Consider the following 27195-nt stretch of genomic DNA (forward strand, 5'->3'; position numbering starts at 1 on the left):
AGATGGGTTATTACCTCAGATATTGCAATGTCATGAAACTGATGATGCTCTTGAGTGCGCATAATGCAAAATGACAAAATACATGGATCCGGCTTGAGTTTGCAGGTGATTAGGATTCAACAAGATTAGCAGCCGATTTTGAGAGTTTTGTTCGACTTTCGATAGATTATGTAACGCAGGATCGCACGGGTTGAGGATCGCATGAGTAGCCCGCAAGCCTCTTCTAAAAATAGCTCACCAGTGTTATATTTGTTTGTGTTAGTTTTTTTTTTTTTTTTTTTTTTTTTAAACATACCACCACTTATCAGTGAGCTGCATCCAACTTCTTTTGTTCATTTTTATTTTAAATCACACCAGCCTATGTGGAAATGACAATACTTTTTGAAAAAAACCTAGTAAAGTTCAAAGGTCAGTATTGTCTGCATGACAAAACTATAGCATTCGTGGAGGGTGCCATGCTATGAAACCATGATTAGGAGATGATTTGCCCCAAAATGTTTTGAGCAAATTTGTTATTTCAGAAATGTGTATCAAACTGCTAGCCCTTTGCATTAATTAGTACCCAAAAAGTAGCTCTCAATTTCAAAAAGGTTGGTGACACCTGATGTAAAGTCATTGGATAACTATAACCGACGGCATTTAACCAGCGAAACAAGGAAGTGGCACACAAGCAAGATAGACATACAGTATTCTGATTAGATCATTTAAAATCTTGACATAATGTCCTCAAATACAAACGATACTCTTACTGTAAAACATAACCATATACAGTATACGTCCATTAATGTCAGTGTATGCAATGGAAGAAAATAACGTTGTCCTTTGAGATCTTAAATGAATAAAAATCATTTAAAGAATGCTTTGCCTGAATATCATAGATGGGTTGAATTACACTACTTTCATATTGGAGTCATCTATTCTATTTCACTTTTGTTTATAGAAGAGTGTGCTCCACTTACAGCAGAGGGTATCACACTGGGATTTTTTTTTTAATGGGTCAGCTTCAAATAGACCAGATCACTCAAACTTAAGGCAAGGGCTGCTAAATCTTATATCACTACCTTGGTGTCCTGGTTCCTCCACAAAGCAAACAACATGACATAATAAAATGACAAAATGCTTTGAATTCACACCTTTTCACTGGTTGACATGTGCACGGCTTGATCCCCCTTTATTATGTGGCATGTGTGCTTCTGTTTCTGACATTAGCTACAATAAAACAATCTCTAGAACCACGGGGATCTAATCAGAGTCACATTTGAACAAACTCAGCTCGATTGTCCTGTTTTTCATAATTCAATTAAATTTGAAACTCATCAACATATTTCATCTGGGATTTTAAAATTATACTCGCATCATATTTTACCATGACCTCACACGTTCTTCCAGGTGGCAAAAGTGGAAGCTTCTCCAATGGTATCCCTATCGTAAACAACCATCAACAACCGTAAACAACAACATGCCATTTTATTCATTCAGTCATTTGACCGAGGCGGAGTGACTGAGAAAACAACGTAAATGGTTTGAGTGAATGATTTTCTTCTTGCGGGGTGCTACGGGAAGTCTTCTTTTCTACTGCCATCATTTTCACGTGTGAGGTGTCAAATGAATAAAGTGCTTGGATGGACGTCTGCCATAATTTACATTTCATCGTGGGTATATTGATCCAAAAAGAGACATGGTGGACATACAGTCAGTTAATATGATCATTGATGGATTAGCCAATTAATACGGGAAAATAACTATTTAAAAAAAATGTCTTGGCGATGTCGACCTACCATTGGGTGGTTCTTCTGGTGAGAAATGCGGTTTGATTTATAAGCTGTTAGAGCATAGTGGATGTCTGCTTCCTTGTTATCTAACTAAGAAGGCCATGATCGCTCGATCTCTACTTTTCTGTTGCCTGGATGAATGGCATATATGTGCTCTTTTGACGCTGCTATGGATTTTGATGATGATGATGATGATGATGAGTAGGTTCCCAGTCTGCACCTTTAGAAGTGGCTATTCTGCCACCAGGCAGTCTTTTTATTTATTTTTTTTTATCTTATTCTCCACTCACCGGTTCCCCTGGATTCATTTAGATTCTATTTTGAAGGGAAAACAATCCTGCTAGACCTTGTGTATTTCGTGGCGCATTTACCCCAAACACAACACGTTCTTTGCCATTGTTTCAGTTCACGTCTTCCCATCAAAAGTATCCTGGTTAAAATTGTGGCAATTTACTGACAGCGCTGAAGAACCACATTTCCCATGGATCACCGCTGCGGTATAAATACCCAAGAAAGGGGCGGTCCATCAGTGACATGTGGAGGAGTGAAAGCGGATTGTCCCTGAACGTTCGCCCAGCTGTAAGAATAACGCCGTTCACTCTCTCCATATGCGTGGACTTCCACCACCATGGGGACTTAACCGAGGATAGCACCGAGGATAGTGGAATTGATCCCGTCCTGACCCGATTAGCATCCGTTTCTTTCGCTGGTTGGCTGCCTTACCTTAATTTTGTCCAGGTAATGTGATGTGTCCATCTTTCAGTTTGTGTGAGCTTTCAGTATCCTAGTGAAGAAGTAGCCCACGCGCTAGTTTCCATCTGCGACACTTTTATTTATTTATGATTATTTTGTATTCCGGTATATGTGCGTGTGAGTGTGAGTGTGCGTGTGTTACTCAAAAAACTACAGGGAGAGCCAGTTGTAAAAAAATGGACCTGATGCCAATTTAAGATCACAGTTGGACCTTGTCTGTATTTGTGTAATTATATGCTAGTTATATACCGGATATCATTTAATGTTGATGGGAAATCAAAAAAGTTGCGTCACGAATGTGAAAATTAGATTTTTGTTCCTCTCCGGTTACTGTTAATGGCTATTATGTTTTAGCTTGCCTTAATATCACAATGCATATGCTGCAACTAACGATTATTTTAATAATCAATTCATCTGTTTATTTATTTTTTGTTCAATTAAACGATGAATCGGATTTAAACCTTTTAAAATATTAGTAACTATTCAATATTGAATATTTTAAAAAAACATGTTTAAAATTTACAATGCACAAACATTAATTAATTATGCTTCAGTTAGCGGTTTTGGTAATATATATATATATATATATATATATATATATATATATATATATATATATATATATATATATATTGAATGTGGACACTGGTTTGTATTGATGAAGGTTATCTTGTCTGCCAACCTTTCATCTACTTTACTGTCTTTAGTAGTGATGGCGTGTCCTTGACATCTCCCATATACATTTTTGTTTCCTTATTGTTGTATGCAAGACACCACAAACCACTCTGTTGAGTTTTCAAATGTACATCCGAATTCATGTATTTTTTTAAATTTAAGAATACTGGATGTCTTTGTCAGTTAAAAAAAAAATTGTCAATCTGTAAAATTTACAAATTATGCTTCACTGCTGCAAAATGTTCCACACTGGTACTTGGAAGTAATTTGATTGTGGTTATCTAATCCTGGTGGTAATTTTCAGGAGCTGTCAAACGTAAGAAGCGATGTCGGAAAAGATGTCCAGTTTCCTCCATATAGGGGACATTTGTTCCCTCTATGCAGAGGGCTCTACCAGTGGATTTATCAGCACCTTAGGGTAAGACAATTACCCACATTGCCTATGAATGAATGTTGTTGGATGTTTGGTGGTGGTCGGAGGGGACATTGGCGCAGAATGGCAGCCACGCTTCCGTCAGACTGACCCAGGGCAATTACTGCAATTGTAAAGCATCTTTATATATATATATATATATATATATATATATATATATATATAATTATTTTATTATTAAGTCTGTAACACTATGTTAAAGGTCCCATCCTCACTTGGGTCGCGGACGTGCTGGAGCCAATCCCAGCTGACTCTGGGTGAGAGGCGGGGTATACCCAGAACTAGTCGCCAGCCAATCGGAGGGCACATATAAAAAAACAACCATTTACACTCACATTCACACCGACAGGCAATTTAGAGTTTTCAATTAGCCTACCGTGCATGTTTTTGGGATGTGGGAGGAAACCGGAGTACCCGGAGAAAACCCACGCAGGCACGGGGAGAACATGCAAACTCCACACAGGTGAGGCCGGATTTGCACCCGGTTCTTCAGAACGATAAAATTAACCAAAAATAAAATTGTTCACAGTTTGATACAGACGTAGTACACATGGTTGTAAAGAGAGAGGATTAGGTGGTACAGTAAATGTGTGACACGGTGATGAAGGTGAGCGGCAGTTTAGTGCATTTGCCTGGGAGGTGAGTCTTTTCACGTCAACACTAAACGGCTTACTGTCCAGTGCATATTAATTTGTGTGTCATTAGTTCTATTAAACCAAAAACATGCCTAATTTATTACAACCCCAATTCCAATGAATTTGGGATGTTGTGTTAAACCTAAATAAAAACAGTATACAATGATTTGCAAATCATGTTCAACCTATATTTAATTGAATACACTACAAAGATAAGATATTTAATTTTCAGACTGATCAACTTTATTGTTTTTAGCTAATAATCATTAACTTAGAATTTTATGGCTGCAACATGTTTTAAAAGAGCTGGGACAGATGGCAAAAAAGACTGAGAAAGTTGAGGAACGTTCATCAAACACCTGTTTGTAACATCCCACAAGTGAACAGACTAATTGGGAATAGCTGGGTGCCATAATTGGGTATAAAAGGAGCTTCCCTAAATTGCTCAGTCATTCACAAGCAAAGATGGGGCGAGGTTCACCTCTTTGTGAACAAGTGCGTGAGAAAATAGTCGAACAGTTTAAGGACAATGTTCCTCAATGTACAATTGCAAGAAATTTAGGGATTTCATCATCTACTGTCCATAATATCATCAAAAGGTTCAGCGAATCTGGAGAAAACACGGCATGAAAGTGGCAAGGCCGAAAACTAACATTGAATGCCCGTGAACTTCGATCCCTCAGGCGGCACTGCATCCAAACCCGACATCAATGTGTAAAGGATATCACCACATGGGCTCAGGAATACTTCAGAAAACCAATGTCAGTAAATACAGTTCGGCGCTACATCCGTAAGTGCAACTTGAAACTACTATGGAAAGCAAAAGCCATTTATCAACAACACCAAGAAACCCCGCCGGCTCATCTAAGATGGACTGACGCAAAGTGGAAAAGTCTTCTGTGGTCTGACGAGTCCACATTTCAAATTGTCTTTGGAAATCATGAATGTCGTGTCTTCCGGGCCAAAGAGGACAAGAACCATCCGGACTGTTATGGACACAAAGTTCACAAGCCAGCATCTGTGATGGTATGGGGCTGTGTTAGTGCCAATCGCATGGGTAATTTACACATCTGTGAAGGCACCATTAATGCTGAAAGGTACATACAGGTTTTGGAGAAATATATGCTGCCATCCAAGCAACGTCTTTTTCATGGACGCCCCTGCTTATTTCATCAAGACAATGCCAAACCACATTCTGCACGTGTTACAACAGCGTGGGTTCGTAGTAAAAGACTGCGGGTACTAGACTGGCCTACTAGACTGGCCAGCCTGCAATCCAGACCTGTCTCCCATTGAAAATGTGTGGCGCATTATGAAGCGTAAAATACGACACCGGAGACCCCGGACTGTTGAACAGCTGAAGCTGTACCTCAAGCAAGAAAGGGAAAGAATTCCACCTACAAAGCTTCAACAATTAGTGTCCTCAGTTCCCAAATGTTTATTGAATGTTGTTAAAAGAAAAGGTGATGTAACACAGTGGTAAACATGACCCTGTACCAGCTTTTTTGGAATGTGTTGCAGCCATAAAATTCTAAGTTAATGATTGTTTGCTAAAAACAATCAAGTTGATCAGTATGAACATTAAATATCTTGTCTTAGTAGTGTATTCAATTAAATATAGGTTGAACATGATTTGCAAATCATTGTATTCTGTTTTTATTTATGTTTAACACAACGTCCCAACTTCATTGGAATTGGGGTTATATATTTAAATTTTGGCAAAATATGAAATGAAAAATGAGACCTCAAAACTGAATTAGATTTTTATTATTTAATTGGTCGACTTTACATGACCTGGAAGTTTTAGTGACAAGCATTAGTAAATATATGTTAAGCCTGCTGCTAAGCCTGTCATGATAGTTACAATATTGACTTATCATTCAATGAATAAAATGGACATGATATTTTTTACAGACTCAATAAACTGTCATTGTTGTGGTGAGCCGCCGCACAGATCACACAGTGTGCGAGTTGGACGACTGTGTCATTAGCCGCTAGTGGGCTCATGGAACGCCGGGGGACCGGTACACTCTTGCCGGTGATGGCTCCCTCCAATACTCCACAGCCTACCTCAATGTGCAACACCTAGATGCAGACCACAGAGACACTAAGGGAAAGTTAACTGTTTTTTGTGTTTGCGAGCTTTTTTAAAAATGTACTTATGATCGGTTAGGCAAAAGGAATATTCCACCTCTGTGAAACCGAATGAAATTCCATTCTGATTTGTTCTGCTTATTCTGATTGAGGTGTTTATATGGAGCATTTTCATTTGGTTTGGGCAATTTAGAGTCTTCAATAAACCTACCATGCATGTTTTTGGGATGTGGGAGGAAACCGGAGTGCCCGGAGAAAACCCACGCAGGCACGGGGAGAACATACAAACTCAATACAGGCGGGGCTGGGATTTGAAGCCCGGTCCTCAGAACTATGAGGCAGATGCTCTAACCAGTCGTCCACCGTGCCGCCCACATTGCACTCTTTTCGTATTAATACTGTTGATTTATTTTCCGTTTGTTTCATAACAAAGGTTGCATATTCGGTCCCACAATAATTATCACTGTTTTCCTCTTGGCGGCACGGTGGACGACTGGTTAGAGCGTCAGCCTCACAGTTCTGAGGACCCGGGTTTCAATCCCCAGCCCCACCTGTGTGGAGTTTGCATGTTCTCCCCGTGCCTGCGTGGGTTTTCTCCGGGCACTCCGGTTTTCCTCCCACATCCCAAAAACATGTATTAATTGAAGACTTTTCAATTGCCCATAGGTGTGACTGTGCGTGCGAATGGTTGTTTGTTTGTATGTGCCCTGCGATTGGCTGGCAACCAGTTCAGGGTGTACCCCGCCTCCTGCCCGATGATAGCTGGGATAGGCTCCAGCACGCCCGCGACCCTAGTGAGGAGAAGCGGCTCAGAAAATGGATGGATGGATGGATGTTTTCCTCTTTGCCATTATTCTGCAGTAATATGACAAAAAACACACTTGATGGAATACAGTAAAACAGTAAAACCCTCGTTTATCATGGGGTCTATGGTCCAGAAAAGCATTGCAATACATGAATTCCACGAAGTAGTGACCAATTGTTTCTCATATTATATAAATATTTAAGTTTATTATATGCCATCATGTGATACTTTAAAAATGTGCAGGTATTTTATTTGTCCATTTGTCCACTTGAGGTCATCATACACATACTCTACACAAGCACATATTAAAGGTGTGTGTGCTCTGCTTGAATGACATGAACTTCAGCCACTCATCGATCAAAGTGTAATGGGTGATTTCCTGCCTTAATCACCATTCTTCACACTGACGGTCTTGGAAAAGTTGTCAGGGAAAAGCATTATGGGACCCCAGAATTCATTGTGGTAATGTTTTTAACTACAATACTGTAATTGTAGACAATCAAGCTTAAAGTTGCTCTTTACTTGCATTTGTTCCTGTCAATGTTGTTATGATGCATTATCGGTTCGTCAGGCTATGGTTGGTTTTTGTGATTTTATTTCATAAAACAGCGGTTTCCGGTCATGTTCTTTATAGCCTCAATAAAATCGAGAATTTGTGAGAACCGATTCCAAAAGTTAACAATTACATGTTCTCTGAATTTTTAAGCGATTCTCTGATTGATCCTATTTGGAATAATGATGTCATTGCGCACATAACGCAGCGCATACAACCAGTGGACCAGCTGACATTCATAGATTCCTAGGGCATGCAGGTGGTAATAATTGGCTACATCACTCTAACCGTTCTGAGTAAGGATGCCAAATTGCCACCAAAAGCAACAGTAATTCAACGACTAAAAACGCCACCAATTTAACTATACACTACTAAAAACACCGCCACTTTCACTATTAAACGCTGTCTGTACAAAATAACACATTAAAGATGCATTTTAATGCAGTCAAAACGTGATACAGTAAATTTTTCTGCGCTTTGTCCGAAATCACTCACCAACCACTATACTCCATAGTGTACTATATAGTGTTTACGCCATTTTGTAGTGGTGTCCGAATCTTTGTGATCAAATTCAGTGTCCGATATAGTGCACTCAAAATTTCACACAAACGGCATGCAAAATCCTCTTGGTACCTACACATCCTGGCCACCACCTATCTTAACTCCTTCCCACTGGGAGGTGCTATGAAACAATGCATACTAAAACTGGCAGACATTTCAACAGCTTCTTCCCTCTTTCCATTAACTTCTTAAACAGTTGACTTACAATTTCATTCGAACATGCTGCCAACTGATACTGTTGTTGATTACCACTGGCCACTTAGGTGTTTGAGAACTCTCTGCACCTTTTGCACAATCATCACTGTACCAGATCATTGCACTTTTATCCATCCATCCATCCATTTTCTGAGCCGCTTCTCCTCACTAGGGTCGCGGGCGTGCTGGAGCCTATCCCAGCTGTCATCGGGCAGGAGGCGGGGTACACCCTGAACTGGTTGCCAGCCAATCGCAGGGCACAAACAAACAACCATCCGCACTCACTTTCACACCTAGGGGCAATTTAGAGTCTCCAATGAATGCATGTTTTTGGGATGTGGGAGGAAACCGGAGTGCCCGGAGAAAACTATTGCACTTTTAGTGACTTTAAATTGCTCTAAATTGCTTGAGGACCGCATCATTTGCACAATTGCCATTATATCAGCATCACCAACCTAGTGGTACACCTTCATTGCTCAATGACTCTCCATACTCTTGTTTTATTATGTCCTAAAGAGTACCAGAGTGCCTCCAACTACCGGAGACAAATTCCCTGTGCGCCTTGTAACATACTTGGACAATAAAACTGATTCTGATTCTGAAAGCATCACAAAAACTGATGGTCACTCACTGAATCTTGAAATACCATAATGCATTGTGTCTTCAGAGAATAAGTAAGCAAAGCAAAGCAAATTTAGCGCATTTCATACACAATGTAACTCAATGTGCTTTACATGATTAAAAGCATTTTAAAACAATGAAAAAATCAGCTTATAAACATTTAAAACAAAGAGAATTTTTTTTAAATACATTTAAAACAGCATACAGTGCAAGAAATATCATTTAAAAGTGGAAATGCTCTAAAAAGCATGGGGAACAAAAGAAGAGTTTTTAACCTGGACTTAAAAACATGCACACTTGGGGCTGACGTCACTTCTGTTGGCAATTTATTCCATTTGTGTGCAGCATAATAGCTCAATGCTGCTTCACCATGTTTGCGTTGGACTCTGTGCTCCACTATTTGACCTGAGTCTGTCGATCTCAGAGCCCTACTGGGTTTATCTTCCATTAGCATTTGATTCATGTATTCAGGAACTAAACCGTTTAGTGATTTATAGACCAGTAGCAAAACTTTAAAATCTATTTTAAGATGATTGGAAGCCAGTGTAAAGAGTTTAGAATTAGAGTAATATGCTCTGACCTCTTTGTTCTGGTCAGAACTGGAGCTGCAGCATTCTGAATGAGTTGCAGCTGTTTAATGCTCTTTTTAGGGAGTCCAGTCAGAAGACCATTACAATAGTCAAGTCTACTTGAGATAAAAGCATGGATGAGCTTCTCCTGGTCTGCTTGACACATGCAAGCCTTCCCTCTGGATATGTTCTTCAGATGGTAGAGGGCAGTTTTAGTAATAGATTTGATATGACTTTTGAAAGTCAGATCGGAATCTATCAGAACACCAAGGTTTTGGACTTGGTCTTTGGTTTTTAAAGTGAGTGATTCAAGGTATTTACTAACAGGAATCCTCTTTTCTTTATTGCCTAAAACAATAATCTCAGTTTTATTGTGGTTTAATTGAAGACAATTTTGGCTCATCCAGTTTATTGTTACACAATATCTCATTTCCTTCAAGTAGGACCTGAACCATTTAAGGACTGTTCCATTTAGTCCTACCCACATTTCAAACATGTTCAGCAGTATATTATGATCTACCGTATCAGAAGCCGCACTGAGGTCCAACAAGAACAGAATTGACACCTTTCCTGAGTCAGTATTCAACCTTTCTATACTGTGACGAGTTCAGAAACCTGATTGAAATTTGTCAAAGAGTCCATTTAGGTTCAAGAAATTGCTGAGCTGATTAAAAATAACTTTCTCAACAATCTTGGCTATGAAAGGGAGATTTGAGATGGGTCTATAGCTTGCTAACATGGAAGCGTCCAGCGTTCTATTTTTTAGCAGAGGCTTAATGGCAGCTACTTTAAGAGCATGAGGAAACTTGCTTGACTGAAGAGAGCAATTGATTAATTGCTCCAAATCAGCGAGCACAGACTTCGCAATAGCTTTGAAAAAGTCAGATGGTATTGAGTCAAGACAGCTCGTTGATGGTTTCAGCTGCTGAACCGTTTTCGCTACAGTTTTTTGGTCAACTGTATCAAATTCTGACATGATAATAAAGTTTTTCCTGGGTGGCTTCAGATGTAGTGTCATTTTATCATTTTGCTGATGATGGATTGTATATTTTCACGAAAATAATAAGCTAATTAATTGCATTTATCTGCTGTTAGGAGTTCTGGAGCTTGTGGGGGTTGTTAGCTTGTCAATCACAGCAAACAGAGTGCGAGTATTGTTGAAGTTCTTTCTGATGATTTCAGAAAATTGTTGCTGTCTAGCCCTGACAAACTCTTGGTTAAAATTAAAAGAAATACTTTTTCTGTAGTCAATTTGGAGTTTAGTTTTTCACCACTTACGTTCTGCTTTCCTACACTTTGATTTAGAGGTCTTTACCATCATTGTGGTCCTCCACGGTGTTCTTGTCTTAGTTTTAAAAGGAGCGACAGCATTCATGACATTGGAGATATTACAGGTGAAATTATCCAAACGTTCATCAACTGTCTCAGCATTCACAGTTTGTGGCACAGCAATGGTCTCCATAAACCTAGTAGGGGTACTCTCATTTATGTACCTTTTCTTAATAGCCTGTCTGAACTTTTGGAAGAATCTGTAATTCAAAGAATACACAGAAATGGTCAGAAATAGCCATATCGTTAATGTCAATTGATAGAATTTCTACATCCTTAAAGATGACCAGGTCTAAGATGTGACCTTGAGTGTGGGTTGGACTCTTAATATGTTGAGAGAGCTCAAATGTTTCTAGTATAGCAGAGTTCTTTAGATTTTCTTTCCATGTTATTGTCAACATGAATGTTAAAGTCTCCCGTTATGACAAAATAGTTGTAGTCAGTACAAATAACTGACAGCAGTTCTGAAAAGTCCTCCATAAATTTTCTATTGTATCTTGGAGGCCCATAAATTATTTAAACAATAACAATTGGGTCACCTTTAACTAAAAAAACAGAGATATTCAAAAGAGCTAAAATCACCCAGTATAATTTCTTTACACTGAAATAATGACTTAAAAATAACAGCAATACCACCGCCTTTTCCCCCTATTCGACACTTATTCGGCAATTAAAATTTGCTGGTGTTGCCTCATTTAAAATGGTATTACAACTACTTTCTGTTAACCACGTTTCATTTAGTAACAAAAAGCCCAGATCATAGGTTGTAATGATGTCATTAATCAAGATTGATTTATTACCAAGTGATCTGATATTAAAAAGAGCTAGTCTCGCAGAGATAACTGGAGACAATGGTTTGATAGATTCACGTTTTATCCTCACGAAGTTTGTAGTTCTACTTTTTTTGTGCCATATTTCTTTGACAAACTTTCTGTCCCTTGTAATTACAGTGATCAAAAATGCCTGATCTCCATAGCGGTCTGACTTATTCTGGAAAAGACCCTGCAGATATCAGTCAGATTTGCAGATAAGGTTCTTCATGGGTGGAGGAGGGGCCCTTCAAATTTTAGTGGACGGTAGTTTCAGGCGAGGGGGGATGGGAGGAAGATCTTGGGTCTGGTGTGCGTTGGATTCCAATATTGACAATAGTCTTCATCCTGTCCGTCACACCTAGCAGAGAATTTAGGCTAGTAGTGAATTTTGCGTTGGGCTTTGCTACAATGGGGCAGGGAGGGTTGTGGGAGATTCAATGTGCTGGCTCATCTCATTTGTCATTCGCTCCTCCGATTGTTTGGATGACGCTGATGTATCCGTCTGCGCCTCACGTCGCCTTATCTCCTGTTCCTCTGATTGTTTGGGAACAACTGTATCTTTTTGTCCTTCAGCCATGTCACCAAGGCCAGTGTTTTCTTTTTGGGCCGCTGAATGACGTACACAGTAAAAAATGTTGGCAGCCAATAACTTAACCCCTTGTCTATTTAGACAGAAACCATCTGCCTTGTAAAGATGTCTGCGCTCCCAAAAAATGCAGAAATCGTCAGTGAAACTCACGGATAGTGCAGTACACACTTCTTTGAGCCACTTATTTAATTAACTGAGCCTAGAGAAACGTTCATGTCCAAATTGTACAATTGGGAGAGGTCCACTAAGAAAAACCTCAGCATCCAAACATTGCACTTTTGTTAGGAGATTAATGAAATCTCACGGCCGCTCACTCTGGGTTGAAGCAGCCCGCAACACAGGCCAGCCAGATTCCTTGGTAATCTGCTGGTGTTGTGTCATCCCTTTTAGATGTTGTCGCATAGCTTTGGGCTTTGCTCCCAGTAAATTACAGGGAGAACTGCTGGATGGTCCATTATCGTTTCCACAGCCCACATCCATCCTCTTTGTTGAGAAAGGTGGCTGTCTGTTAGCACACTTCAATTCACCATTTTGAGACATAGTTAGAGTGGTTTCATTCCCCTACTGTCCATTTGCATCCACATACACTTCAAGACGGTGGATTTTGGTTTCCAGGATTGACATCCTCTGCAGCAGTCCGTGATAGTCCTCAGTGGAAAAGGGAGGGATCTCTATTGCTGGTCTTGTTGCTAATAGCAGTCTTGTGCTAATTAGCAGGCCTCGCTCACGTAATGGTGAGAGGGTATCAGAAAATATTGTAATATCGCAACAACTGACTGTATCTACAAACAAAAAGTACAGTCCCACAGGTTTAAAAATATCCAGGAGTCGCTGCTTCTAATTTATTTTTGAAGAAAAACAAGCCTATCAGCAAGAACAAATGTAAACAGAAGCGAAGCAAGCACAGTGAACAAAAAAGCGTCTGCACTGTGCGAGAGAGAGAATGAGAAGAGAGTAGAAGAATGTCGGGACTAGATGTGTTGGGAAGGATTTCTTTGTAAAGTAACTTTTGTTTTCAAAATCATACTGTTTAAGCAATCTTTTTTTTTTTTTTGCCCACCGCAACAGCCTGCTTTGTCATTAACAGAGTGCCGTGTAGTGTCCGAAAGCTGTTATGAATGAGCTAACTATATATTCTCCTTTATGGTGCAAGCCTACATGGGGATTAGGGTATGGAGTCGGGAGTGAGTGAATGATTTCGGACACAGCGCTGGTGTTACATTAAAATCCGCCCTGCCAGGAACTGTGACGGAACGTTTTCCTTGGCCTCTTTGGGACAGCGTGGTGTGATGCATGCATGGAGCTACACGTTTCTATAAGATTAAAAAAACAGAAAAGAAGAAGAAAGAAGACGCTTTTCCACATATTAGGAAGAATATATGCCTGAGAGTATTGTTATATTACCTCTCTGTATGTGTTACTACGGTATTTATGTGTCGATATTAATTTTTGAAGGTAAATCCCACCTGCGATCTTATGCTACTTTTAGCGAGCCCGTCAATAGGTTTTTCATTGACCGTTAGCATTAAGCTTGCAAACTCTAAAACGATGTGTGTCGTGTTATTAGGATTTCCACATAGTTTCTAGGCAGTACATGCTATGCTCCAATATTACTGGCTCCAGGACACGTGCCGCTGCACTATGCTTGGCTGCTATATCCCTGTGGAACACGTCCTACGGCTTCCAGACGGGAAAATAAGTATGTGATTTAACTGTAGCGGTGTTAATGTTTCCCACTAACCCTAACCCAGCCTAATCCTAACCTTAATCCATCGTAAACCTCTTTAAGACCCAACCCTAGCCCAAAATCTAACCATAACAAACTTCTTTGTTTTTATTTCGTACAAATGTGATACCTTAGGGATGGTCATCTCGTTACATCTGCGTAGCCTGCCCTTACCGTAATGCAGGAGTCAATCATGTTGCAATGGGGCATGTCCTGCCTAGAAACTGTGTGGGAATCCTAATAACACGTGTGTTTCTTGTATTTAAATATACAATGTGTGTAATTATTTTTGTTTTGAGTTTTGAGTTTTAGTTTTACAGTAAATTCCAAATGGGATGTCTTTAAGCAGCTTAAATCACGCTCAAGGAGGGCAGAAGAACATACGTCACAGGATGCCTTCATTGCCCTATTAGGATGCCTAATAAAAAGGTTTTTAATTTAACAATACATAATATGGTATGGCTATAGGGCTTCACGTTACTGCCCTTCCCCTTGCTGTCCTGGACTCATCTACCGGTCATTACCCAATCTCAATCACATTGTGACTGACTCAGTCATTGTTATAGACCTCAAAAGTCAGCTTGGATATGCTATTGTTCCTCCACGAACCTGAGCAAGAATGTGGTATGGAAGAAATTGGTAGGCCTGCAATAAGGTTGTTGTGTATCAAGTCTCTCCATCTTGTCATTTCTAGCTCAGGGTATTGTTTCTTTCTCTCTCCCAAGGTCAGAATGAGTGTAGCATCTCTGCTTGCTCTCAATCACTTCCTTTTAAGTACCTCAGTCTTCATCATCTTGCCAGGTCACTTGTTTACCACTCACCAGAGGCCATGATGCTCTTAGAAAACATGCTTTTCCACAGTTCGTTTCTGTGCATCACACACCATGGCAACAAATGTGCAACCTTTTTGAAGACCGCCTCATGTCAAAGCTCATTTGTCAATTTTTGCATCTGGCACAGTTCTGCTTCGTAATCTGCACTGCAGGGACCGCTTTCTTTTAATTAGAGTTGAGTAGAGGATGTGACCTAAATAGGTTAATTGTATCAGGTGTCGCTTTCACTGCTGAATGAGATGACTGAGCGAGGTACTGTAGTTGTAACTTCCTGGGCCACTGTTGGCACCCATGAGTCTGTGTAAAAAAAAATTGTAAAAACTGTTTTTTATTTTCAATATTAACAGATGACTTTTCAAACCCATTTTATTGTTTTGGCAATTTCCCATTTGTCCATTTGTTTGAATTATTTAGACCGGAGACTCTCAAATTGTGTGTTTATACTTTTATTGCCAAAGTTTTCTTGTGATACTATGGGATGTTCTCTGAGCTTTGGTATAAAAGGACACAACTGACTGGGTGAAATGGAATATTCTAGTGTTGTGTTTTATTATCCATCCATCCATTTTCTATACCGCTTATCCTGTTCAGGGTTGGCAGCTGGAGCGGATCCCAGCTGACATCTGGTGAAAAGCACACTACACCTTGAATTGGTCAGTCAGTCACAGTGTGTTTTATGTAGGCTTTACACGAGAATTTTGGGGCCGATCAGCAAGTTGAAAAAAAAACGATAACCGATCACCGATCCGATCACAAGATGGAGGAATGTGTCTATTTAAATGACCTGTTCATTTATTGTATATACTTGTGTACTGAATTGCTCCAAAAATATATTTACAATAAATAATGTATCTTTGTTCATCTATGTATGCCAGTGAGGCATAGTGACAGACAGAACAAATGATAAATGCTCTTCTATTAGACGGCAGGAAGTACACACAGTAATTAATGTATCCACTTTTTGTGAAATTTTTGTTCGTTGGTTTTCTGTGAGATCAATTGTAAAATATGTTCCTCGGCTTTATAAAGGTTGGAAATCACTGCTCTAGTCAGATCGTGTATTCTAATCAGTCCGGTCAAACCAACATTACATGACAGAAATAATCGGTGCTAACTTAATGTAATTAAATAACTTTATTTTTAATTAAAATAACTTCACCCACACCGAAATTGTTTTGTTTTGCATGATTCGACAGAACGGCGCCATGTTTACGTCCAACCGTTCGTGGTACCACTAGCTTGCTTGGCTACATAACATTTTGTTGCCTGCTCGCGAGCCGTATCGTATTCAAAGTACGGGAACATACCTCAAGCAAGCCTTAAACGAACGTCCTCTCCTGTCCTGAGCACCGGTGACCACCAACACACGTTATCCCCCATTTTGTCCTTATAATACAAAGTCGGCGCGCTCCACTCTTGTTGTCGTCGCCACGGTAACGAGTGTATCTGGTCGCATTTGGGTTGACAAGATAAAGCCCAACAATCGTAAAAAACGGGATGCGGTGGTATCGGAATACAAGATTTTATTGCAGTAGTCTGACATAGAGCAAATTTGTCTTTTAGTCTGATTATTTTCGTGTTGTCTGTCTCAGATGTATTATGTGTATGTTCCACACCGCCGACATGTTTGTTTTTGGCCATCAGATATTTCCAATACTACGTAGAAAGACGTGCGACAAGGTTAAAAATAAACTATCTTTTGGATTCAAATATACTGTGCACGATGGCGACGCGGAGTAAATGTCTTTTGCGGAGCCGATCAATGACGTCATTGATTGGATCACCGAATTATGACATTAAACCCGATCAGCATAAAATGCTCAATATCGGCCGATACCAATCAGCCCGATAAAATCGGTGTAAAGTCTAGTTTTATTACTCCTGGTCTATTTTTTGTTAGTATTTACAAGGAATTGTGTCTGATCCTAAATTTTATTTTAAGAAACACCAATGATAACACACTTCTGAGTCTCAATGGTTACAACACAGTGCTGTCTATGAGAGTGTGATATAAGTCTAATGTGCAGCTCAGAAGTGTTATCAAACTCATCTCTGGTGACAGTTGTGTACAGTAAATTTAACATCAAAACTGAATGACATGAATTTATGGCAGTGTTTTAGAGATGACGAGAGAGAGTACTGCACTTTTGATCCATTATTTAATGTTACATTCACTAGTCTCATGATACTTTTTGTGTCCTCAGACATGTAGTACCTAAAATATTGCATCTTAATTAATATTTTATTATTCATAGGCCAACCTCTTTGGCCTCTTCAAATGGATTATGAGCAGTTAACAAAGAATGCAGTTAAAATACTTGCCAACCATTCTTTGGTAAAGATTAGATTTCGAAATAAACCTGAACTTCAAATCAATACTGTTAGTGTTAACGCTCTTTGACACTGAGTCCCTCAGGGTTCTGTACTTTTTAATAAACTTCACTCTAGTGGAGACCATTCTTTTATCAGTAAAACCTGAGGGAAAGTACAGTACAGTAATCGATTAGTATATGGAAGCACAGAAAATTCTACTGCTGGATTTATATGTATGCAATTGAGAATTGAGATTGCAGCATAATATTATTATTATTATTTTTAAATAGGGTTAAATTGATTAAGTCTTAACTTTGGAAACTGTTTCCTTAGGCTTGTGGATGACCGCTGCGTGGTTCAACCTGACACAGGGGACCTCAACAACCCACCCAAGAAATTCAGAGGTAAGGCGGGAAGCCTATCAAACACTTTCTTATTAATAAGTCTGAAGTTTGCCAAAGGTAATGCCTGATTCAGAGTATAGCACAGCAAACCACTTCCAGTTGAAGGTCAATGACCGTCTTTCTCAGGATATGCCAGTGAAAGTACTAATTGAGTTGTAAAAACAATTCTTTGGGGTTAATTCTATTTGCCCAGTCATATCTGTTAACACCCCAATTGTGTTTATATTCAATAGCTTATCTCAATCACTTGTTTCGCTGGTCCAACACTGGTTTCGGACATCATTCACAACAATAAAAATAGCTACAAAAATTCCTGTGGGAATTTTAAGTCAGCCTGCTACCTGTTGCACATTTTTAACGCACAGTTTGTAAAAAAATAATTGTTGCGAATCGGGCTTTCCTTTTCAGAACCATTTTAAACTTTGTCCTCAACAAAATGGAAAATCTTACAATGGTACAATTTCAAATGAATGTTGATAAAATGTTAACAGTTTGAATACACTCCTCACAAAAAGTTACAGTATATTTGGCTTCCAGGTGAAATTTGAGGATGAACCTTAAGTGAACTTAATTTGACATTTCAGCATTTTGTGCACAATTTGCCGTTCTCTAAACAAGAAGCTGAACAGTGTTTGGTCCATTAATTGAGCCATAAATTTCCTGGTTCAATTAGAATTTATATTTAAACAGTCTTTATCATGCTGTTCACATTTAGACATCATGAGCTCAAGATGACATCTGATAATTGATCAACATACCTCACCCTTGCGAGGCTTTGAAATAGATCAGAGGGACGTGGCTACTGAGCTTAGTCTTACAGTGTCATGAGCAGGTTGCAACAGAAATACAGAGATACTCTAAGAGTCACAGAAAAGCAAAATAGTGGGCATCCTTGGAAATGTATTGGTCGATTCATTAATCAAATGCCTGTTGTGAATTTTGCCATTCAGCTCCTTGTTAGAGAACAGCAAGTTGTGCAAAAACTACCGAAACACTGAACAGTTAGACACATGCATTCAGAAGTTTAGAAAAGGTCAAGTTAAGTTAAACTGTAAAGGTTATAGTGCATTTTACATAGGTTAATCCAGAAATTGCAAATTTGGCAGAAAATCCCAATTCTGTATCCCTACATTTTTGTGAGTAGCGTTTAGTAAGATCGCAAGTACAGAAAATACAAACGCAGATTAAAAAGGATTTTACTCTTTGCCCTGTGGTCAGATACTATTGTGAAAAAGAACCAGTTGTGCTGCTAAAATATAGCAAAAGTGTAACCTGAGTAGAAAAAAGTACTTTGGCAGATTGATGAGTTTTACATTGTGCTCTGCGGTCTGTTACAATTTCAAATGACTTGCTTAAATGCTAGTTTATTAGCAGTTAGAGGCAGCACACACACACACACACACACGTATACTTTTTATATAGGGACATTGGTAGCTCTGACGCCTCTATTTATACACTAAATAAATAAATAAAAACATGAATATATATATATATATATATATATATATATATATATATATATATTCACACATATAAAATAAATAGGCTACATCTACTGTGTATAGCACCTTTGTACTTAAAAAGGCTTTCACAATGTGGCTTCACACTCACACAGCGATAATGATGAAGGCTGCCTGGGCTTCAGGAACAATCATGAGCTCTACAATTGGAGCCTTGCTGGTTTGACTCGCACCTCCCTCCGAGACATTCAGTGCTCCACTTTGTTCAAAAACATACTGAAAGTCTTAGGGGGTGAGTATCCAACCAGCAAACCTCTGTTTATCAAACAGATGAGTTCTAGTGCCCCAATTAAGGGATACACAGTTTTATTGTACTTTCTGCCATCTAATGGAAGAGCATTGAATTTTTCTGCCTGTCACGATACATTGCTGGCATAGATGGATGAACAAAGCTACATAGATCATTTTACACCTGAGACTATGTGAGTTCCGGGATGCACATGTCATGGAAAAAATAAGTCGGCCCTGGAAAAATGAGTCCCTGCAACTTATCATCACGAATACAGATACAGTAATCCTCCGCTATATCGCGGTTCTTGCTTTATGGTATATTGGAGATTTTTATTACAGTTGTTACTCTTTTATACTGTTTGTCCAATATTTTGTGTTATCCATTGCTCTTGCGTTCTCTCAATATACGTATTTTGTGTTTCAGCCTGCCACGATAGAGAGAACATGTTTTCTCAAAAACTTTCAAGATGAACAATAGTATCATTGGTTTTTTTAATTATTTTTTTATTTTTATGCTACTGCCACTTATATTATAGCATAATAAATAATTGCACACATCTTACAAAGTCTGTCCTGGTAATCAAATATATGAGCACAACTGAATGTTCTCTCATTTACCAAATAAAAGTAGGGCTGCATTTCATAGTAAGAGCAAGTAAATAAAAAGAGAAAGTTATACGTGTTCTAATAAAGTGCTGAACTTTAAAAATAACTGGGAAAAAAATAAATAAATAAAGTTTGTTTCCTCTTTTCTGTTTGGCATCACGACACAACAGTGACGTCTCAAACAATTTTACATATTTTAGTTTAAAAAATCTTAACTGAACCATTTTAGAGGTTATGTTTGCATAAAACCTTTGTTTTAGTTCATAGTGGCGTTTCACATATTATATGCACTTTAAATAAGAGCTCCCAGTGGGAACTTCCCACTGAGAAATACAAACAAAAATGACTCCCTGTTGATCAGTTCTCATGCACATATTCAGCTGAACCAATCAGAGGACTATTTAGCTGAACTAATCAGAGGACGGGAAAAATACAAACATGACTCAGCCTACGTGAAGCTGCAGAGTGGTGAATCTAAAATCTGATTGGTTAGACCATTTCAACAGGGTGTGTGTGTGTGTGTGTGTGTGTGTGTGTGTGTATGTATGTATGTGTGTGTGTGTGTGCATGTTTGTTTAATTGTAGGTCAGTCAGGCGGCACGGTGAAGGACTGGTTAGCACTTCTGCCTCACAGTTCTGAGGCCCCGGGTTCAAATCTGGCCTTGCCTGTGTGGGTTCTCTCCGGGTACTCCACTTGTGGATGTATTTGAAGGCACACCTGAAACACACTGCTTCTTTTGCGTAACATCATGGAAAAGTCAGAAAGAGAGTAGTGGATTTGCAAAAGTTTGTTTCATAATTGGGTGCCATTTCAAGATGCCTGAAGGTGCTAGGTTCATCTGTTCAAAGACAAGTATGAACACCCTTGGAATATCCATCTTTCATACTGTTCCAGAAGGAGATGGGATCCGTGTATTAATGTCTTTTGGTCTGAAATGTGCATAGTATTTTTGCCATTTGTCAGATAAATACATTTGCTTTGCTTTGCTTTTGCCAAACACCTGTAAGAACCTGTGAGTTGATATCTTAATAAAACCTGTTTTATTATTAGTGGTCCTAGCACAAGCAATTAAAGCCTATAGCGTGTCTATGGAACTTATGAGTCAATGAACATCATATCACATACATTTTAGTCAACTGGTGTACGGAGTTGCTGAGCCGGCACATTGAAGCAGAGTGGGCCCGGCCCCCTAAAGGGTGGGGGCAAGCCATCTCGTGGGGGACTCAGCCAAGGAGACTCCTCTCACTCCCCTGGACGGTCCCCTCACCCAACCGAATCGCCCCGAAAGGTCTCAAAGGGAGGGGCATGAGACTCTAAATTGCCCGTAGGCATGACTGTGAGTGCGAATGGTTGTTTGTTTGTATGTGCCCTGCGATTGGCTGGCAACCAGTTCAGGGTGTATCCCGCCTCCTGCCCGATGACAGCTGGGATGGGCTCCAGCACGCCCGCGACCCTAGTGAGGAGATGCGGCTCAGAAAATGGATGGATGGATGAAATAATGAAAAAAAAAAAATAAAAAAAATAGCAATACCACCGCCTTTTTTCCCGATTCGACACATGTTCATAAAATTTAAATTTGCTGGCGTTGCCTCATTTAAAATGGTATTACCGCTACTTTCTGTTAACCACATTTCATTTAATAACAAAATGTCCAGATCACAGTTGATTAATTATGTCATTAATCAACATTGATTTATTACCCAGTGACCTCATTAAAAAGAGCTAGTCTCGCAGAGATAACTGGAGACAATGGTTTGAGAGATTCACATTTTATCCTCACTAAGTTTGCAGTTCTATTTTTTTTGTGGCATATTTCTTCGACCAACTTTCTGTCCCTTGTAATTACAGGGATGAAAAATGCCTGATCTCCATAGGGGTCTGACATATTCTGGAAAAGAGCCCGCAGATATCAGTCAGATTCGCAGATAAGACTCTTTATGGGTGGAGGAGGAGGCCTTCTCAGTGCACGGTGGTTTCAGGCGTGGTGTGGGCTTGACTCCAATATTGACAATTTCACCCTGTCCGTCGGACTTAACATGGCGTTTAGGCTAGTAGAGAGTAGGTTTTGCGTTGGGCTTTGCTCCAATGGGGCAGGGAGGGGTGTGGGAGATTGAAAGTGCTACCTCATCTCATTTCATTCCTCCATTTGGTTGAGTGACACTGATAAATCTTATCTCTTGTTCCTCCGATTGTTCCCGAACAACTGCATCTTTTTGTCCTTCAGCCGTGTCAACAAACGGTCGGTCATTGTGCATGTGAAATTATGTCACTTGCATGTGTCTGCAGATATACACCCCTGGGACTTATTTGCTAGGTGTGGGGGCCATTCACTCATTGTGACAAATAACTTAGTGTTGACTATGTGACTTTTTTTTTTTGGGTATCCCCTCACTCACACTCTGGTCCTATAGACGTTTATAATTTACATAGCCACTCCCACCACACGTCACGACCCTTGTCTTGCATACTTCACCTCCTGTCCTTGTTCTCTCCTATCTTTTCCTGTCCTCCCCTCACAGAGTGGACACAGTAAAAATGTTCCGGCATAAAACGGATACAGATCCTCCTTTATGGTTGACGTAACAGCCGAACAGGACCAAAAAAAAAAAAAAAACTAACAAAAAGAGAATGAAATTACTTGGATGAACGAGAGTATTCACAGGCATGTACATAAGCCGGATCTACACTAACACAGTAGTAAAGTCATTAACTACAGTAACTATTTGTATGAAAAACAACAACACTATGTGTGCTTTCTTGTGCCGCATAACCACACAGTTTTACGCCACTGTGCTTTCGCAACCTCAAAAGATAGTATGTCAGTACCGTCGTAAACCGAGGACCCCCTATAATTTTTCACTACCTATCTGCGACCCACCCATTATGGGTCCATGAGCCACTTCTGGTCCTAACCCACCACTTGAGAATCACTCATTTAGAGCAACCTATGGCTGTCTTAGGTGCCTTTATGGACTTTATCGACAGTTTTCACTAATTTGCCACTGATATGTTACTCTCGTGTCTGTACATAAACATAATAACAAATTAAATTGAATCCCAAAAAATAATTGCAAAACATTTTTTTAATTGCAAGAAATTAAAATATCCATGGTCGAGGGCATGGATGTTATCTCTTAACTAACAACCCCTATTTTGTCCTTCAACGCTATTACTATGGGTCCCACCTAAAGATTGTAGAGTACACAGAAGCAGATACATTACGCAAGAGCGTCAAGTCAAGTTAATGTTATTTAAACAGTATAGTGCCAATTCACAACAAAATTATGTTATCTCATGGGCCTTTACACATTGAGTTCACGTCAATGTCTTACTTTATCACTTCTCTCCATTGGGATCTGTTTTTCATTGTTTTGTACAGAATGACGAGGCTTTATAAAGGCAAGACACTTTTTCTTCTATAGCTAATGCATTAGGTCAGTTCATAAATCAAGCTGTCCATGGTAAATTACAAGCTGTATGAGGATAATTTGCATTGGTGTGAAACAGCTGCATAGAAAAAAAACTTAAACTAATACAATTTGGCTTGTCTTGTCCTCTCTCTCCAGATTGCCTTTTCAAACTGTGTCCCATGAACAGATACTCAGCACAGAAACAATTCTGGAAGGCAGCAAAACCTGGAGGCAACACCACCACTGACACTGTTCTCCTCAACAAACTCCATGTAAGGTCTCTCCTCACCTTATACTGTATCTGCCACGGTGACCACTCTTGGTTGAACAACTAGTGTCATTTCGCTGTCTTTGACCTGCATGAGAAATGTACTTATACACAATTCATTATGCATGAGATAGAGCTGCAAATCAAAATAAGATCCAATACATGAGCTGGATCAACATTGTGTCTTCATCCTGCCCGATTGTTTTTTCAGTGAAAAATTCCCCTCTCATGTGCAACCCCAATTCCAATAAAGCTGGGACGTTGTGTTAAACATAAATAAAAACAGAATACAATGATTTGCAAATCATGTTCAACCTATATTTAATTGAATACACTAAAAAGACAAGATATTTAATGTTCAAACTGATAAACCTTATTGTTTTTAGCAAATAATCATTAAGTTAGAATTTTATGGCTGCTACACGTTCCAAAAAAGCTGGGACAGGGTCATGTTTACCACTGTGTTACATCACCTTTTCTTTTAACATTCAATAAAAGTTTGGAAACTGAGGACACTAATTGTTGAAGCTTTGTAGATGGAATTATTTCCCATTCTTGCTTGATGTACAGCTTCAGCTGGTCAACAGTCCGGGGTCTCCGTTGTCGTATTTTACGCTTCACAATGCGCCAGACAATTTCAATGGTCTAGACTGCAGGCTGGCCAGTCTAGTAGGCCAGTCTAGTACCCGCAGTCTTTTACTACGAACCCACGCTGTTGTAACACGTGCAGAATGTGGTTTGGCATTGTCTTGCTGAAATAAACAGGGGCGTCCATAAAAAATACTTTGCTTGGATGGCAGCATATGATTCTCCAAAACCTGTATGTACCTTTCAGCATTTATGGTGCCTTCACAGATGTGACAGTTAGCCATGCCATAGGCACTAACACAGCCCCATACCATCACAGATGCTGGCTTTTAAACTTTGTCCATAACAGTCCGGAAGGTTATTTTCCTCTCTGGCCCGGAGGACACGATGTCCACAATTTCCAAAAACAATTTGAAATGTGGACTCGTCGGACCACAGAACACTTTTCCACTTTGGATCAGTCCATCTTAGATCAGCTCAGAGAAGAGAAGCTGGCGGCGTTACACTTGCGGATGTAGCGCCGAACTGTATTTACTGAAATTGGTTTTCTGAAGAGTTCCTGAGCCCATGTGGTGATATCCTTTACACATTAATGTTGGTTTTTGATGCAGTGTCGCCTGAGGGATCGAAGGTCACGGGCATTCAATGTTGGTTTTCGGCCTTGCCGCTTACATGCAGTGATTTCTCCAGATTCTCTGACCCTTTTGATGATATTATGGACTGTAGATGATGAAATCCCTAAATTCCTTGCAATTGTACGTTGAGGAACATTGTCCTTAAACTGTTCGACTATTTTCTCACGCACTTGTTCACAAAGAGGTGAACCTCACCCCATCTTTGCTTGTGAATGACTGAGCAATTCAGGGAAGCTCCTTTTATACCCAATCATGGGACCCACCTGTTGCCAATTAGCCTGTTCACCTGTGAGATGTTCCAAACAGGTGTTTGATGAACGTTCCTCAACTTTCTCAGTCTTTTTTGCCACCTGTCCCAGTTTCTTTGGAACGTGTTGCAGCCATAAAAAAGTCAATGATTGTTTGCTAAAAACAATAAAGTTTAGTAGTTTGAACATTAAATATCTTGTCTCTGTCGTGTATTCAATTAAATATAGGTTGAACATGATTTGCAAATCATTGTATTTTTTTAAATTTATGTTTAACACAATGTCCCAACTTCATTGGAATTGGGGTTGTATGTAGCGATTTAAGGTTATCAAAATATTAGAACAGTTTTACTGTTTCACCTAATGCAGCGCTACACAAGTGCAATGCTAAACAGTACACCAATTAAAACCTTATGTTTTACATTGGCTAAATTGAATAGTGTTAAAATATTACCCATGTGTGACTGTTGCAAACAAAATTCAGCCTTATTGTTTTAATTTCAGATTTTCCATTTCAATGTATTTATTTACAGAACAGAACAAACTTAATAGTACCCCTTTTTCTTCAACTCTCACAATTCTATTCAATTCTAGAATCTCTTCAGTGAGTATAAGTGAGTTTCACCAGTTTGTGATGCATGGAGCATGTGGTTTGATGATAATAGACTCAGCACACTGTTAGTAAAACTAAGGAAGTTTTATGGAGTGTAGTATAAATACCCAAATTCTGTTGATTCTTTACTGCAGACTTAACGAGAAGTCAATCAGTCCCTTAAACATATGTGTATAACCTCCATCTTGACTGCATACCCCCAATATAATTTATATATGGTGCAGACTCTCACTATTTAGGCAAGTTTGGCTTATGTAATGTGAACATGTTTTCCGTATTCCAAAAGTAATATTAAAATCACTTTATAGTTTTATTTTATTATTAATTCTAACTAATTATTACTCAGTAAAATCAGATACATGATGTATAATTTTGGGACAAATGAACCGAAATCTAATTGTTTCCTACGGCACCCCTGATAATCTCTCACAGCACGTTAGTGTGCCTTGGCATTCTAGTTGGGAACCACTGCTATAAGGTATTTTATTTTTACTCTCCATTTTCTTGATTTTGGGTGTAATTTTTCATATTTCTCTTTGTTGTAGCATGCGGCCGACTTGGAAAAGAAGCAGAACGAGTCTGAGAATCGCAAGTTGCTTGGATCGGTCATCCAATATGGCAATGTCATTCAGGTACATTCCACAACCTGAGAGATAATGTACAAAGTAATGAGCACCATAGTGATAGTTCAACCTCTTTCATAATTTTTAAAAACACAAAACGTTAATTGCACACCTCATCTGCTGTTGTGATGCCTTAGTTTGTTAAATGTGATATCAGCTATGTTGTTTCACACAACATTTATCATTCTGAATGAAAATTGAAAGGGAAATTGATCCACGCTGTAGCACTGGTCATGGGAAGCATCTTTCGATAGAAGTCACTTGTGAAATTCAGAGAATAAATAAATATGAGGCAATAATGGAGATGCTTATTCTCACTAAATTACTGAATCCTGTTTTATCTGGCTGTGAGACATTTACTTTCATGCTCCAACTTGTCTTTATGTTTCGGTCTCTGCCATTGATGGTAATGTATTGTAGCTATTTACAGTAATTTGTGACAACAGGCTATTCTTTTTTCCCCCTGAAGCTGCTGCATTTGAAGAGCAATAAGTACCTGACAGTGAACAAGCGTCTACCTGCACTCCTGGAAAAGAATGCCATGAGGGTGACACTGGACTCTGCAGGAAATGAGGGGTCATGGTTCTACATCCAGCCTTTCTACAAATTGCGGTCCCTGGGAGACAGTGTGGGTAGACTGGGGTGTGGGCCATAGTCAAATCATTCTCTGATGGTGGAAATGTCCACTTCAATTCTAAGAGAAAGGATGGCTTATTTAATGTATGTAAAAACATAATGAATGCCAGTATTTCCCATTCTTATGGTATGTACTCAGGTTTT

General features: G+C 39.2%; 1 protein-coding gene across 17 annotated transcripts in view; it reads left to right on the plus strand.

Moving 5' to 3' along the window:
- Nucleotides 1–2317: 2317 nt before the first annotated feature.
- Nucleotides 2318–27195, plus strand: part of itpr1b (inositol 1,4,5-trisphosphate receptor, type 1b) — a 118822-nt gene continuing 93944 nt past the window's right edge. For all 17 annotated transcript variants that reach the window (XM_061688973.1, XM_061688975.1, XM_061688980.1 and 14 more), the window contains exons 1-6: nucleotides 2318–2510; nucleotides 3505–3618; nucleotides 17602–17672; nucleotides 23597–23712; nucleotides 26338–26424; nucleotides 26885–27043. In XM_061688973.1, coding sequence (XP_061544957.1) covers nucleotides 3527–3618; nucleotides 17602–17672; nucleotides 23597–23712; nucleotides 26338–26424; nucleotides 26885–27043 — 525 coding nt within the window. In that variant the 5' untranslated portion in view covers nucleotides 2318–2510; nucleotides 3505–3526. The remainder of the gene's footprint in view (nucleotides 2511–3504; nucleotides 3619–17601; nucleotides 17673–23596; nucleotides 23713–26337; nucleotides 26425–26884; nucleotides 27044–27195) is intronic.

The sequence above is a fragment of the Phycodurus eques genome, chromosome 10, assembly GCF_024500275.1.
Source record: "Phycodurus eques isolate BA_2022a chromosome 10, UOR_Pequ_1.1, whole genome shotgun sequence".
Taxonomy (NCBI): Eukaryota; Metazoa; Chordata; class Actinopteri; order Syngnathiformes; family Syngnathidae; genus Phycodurus; species Phycodurus eques.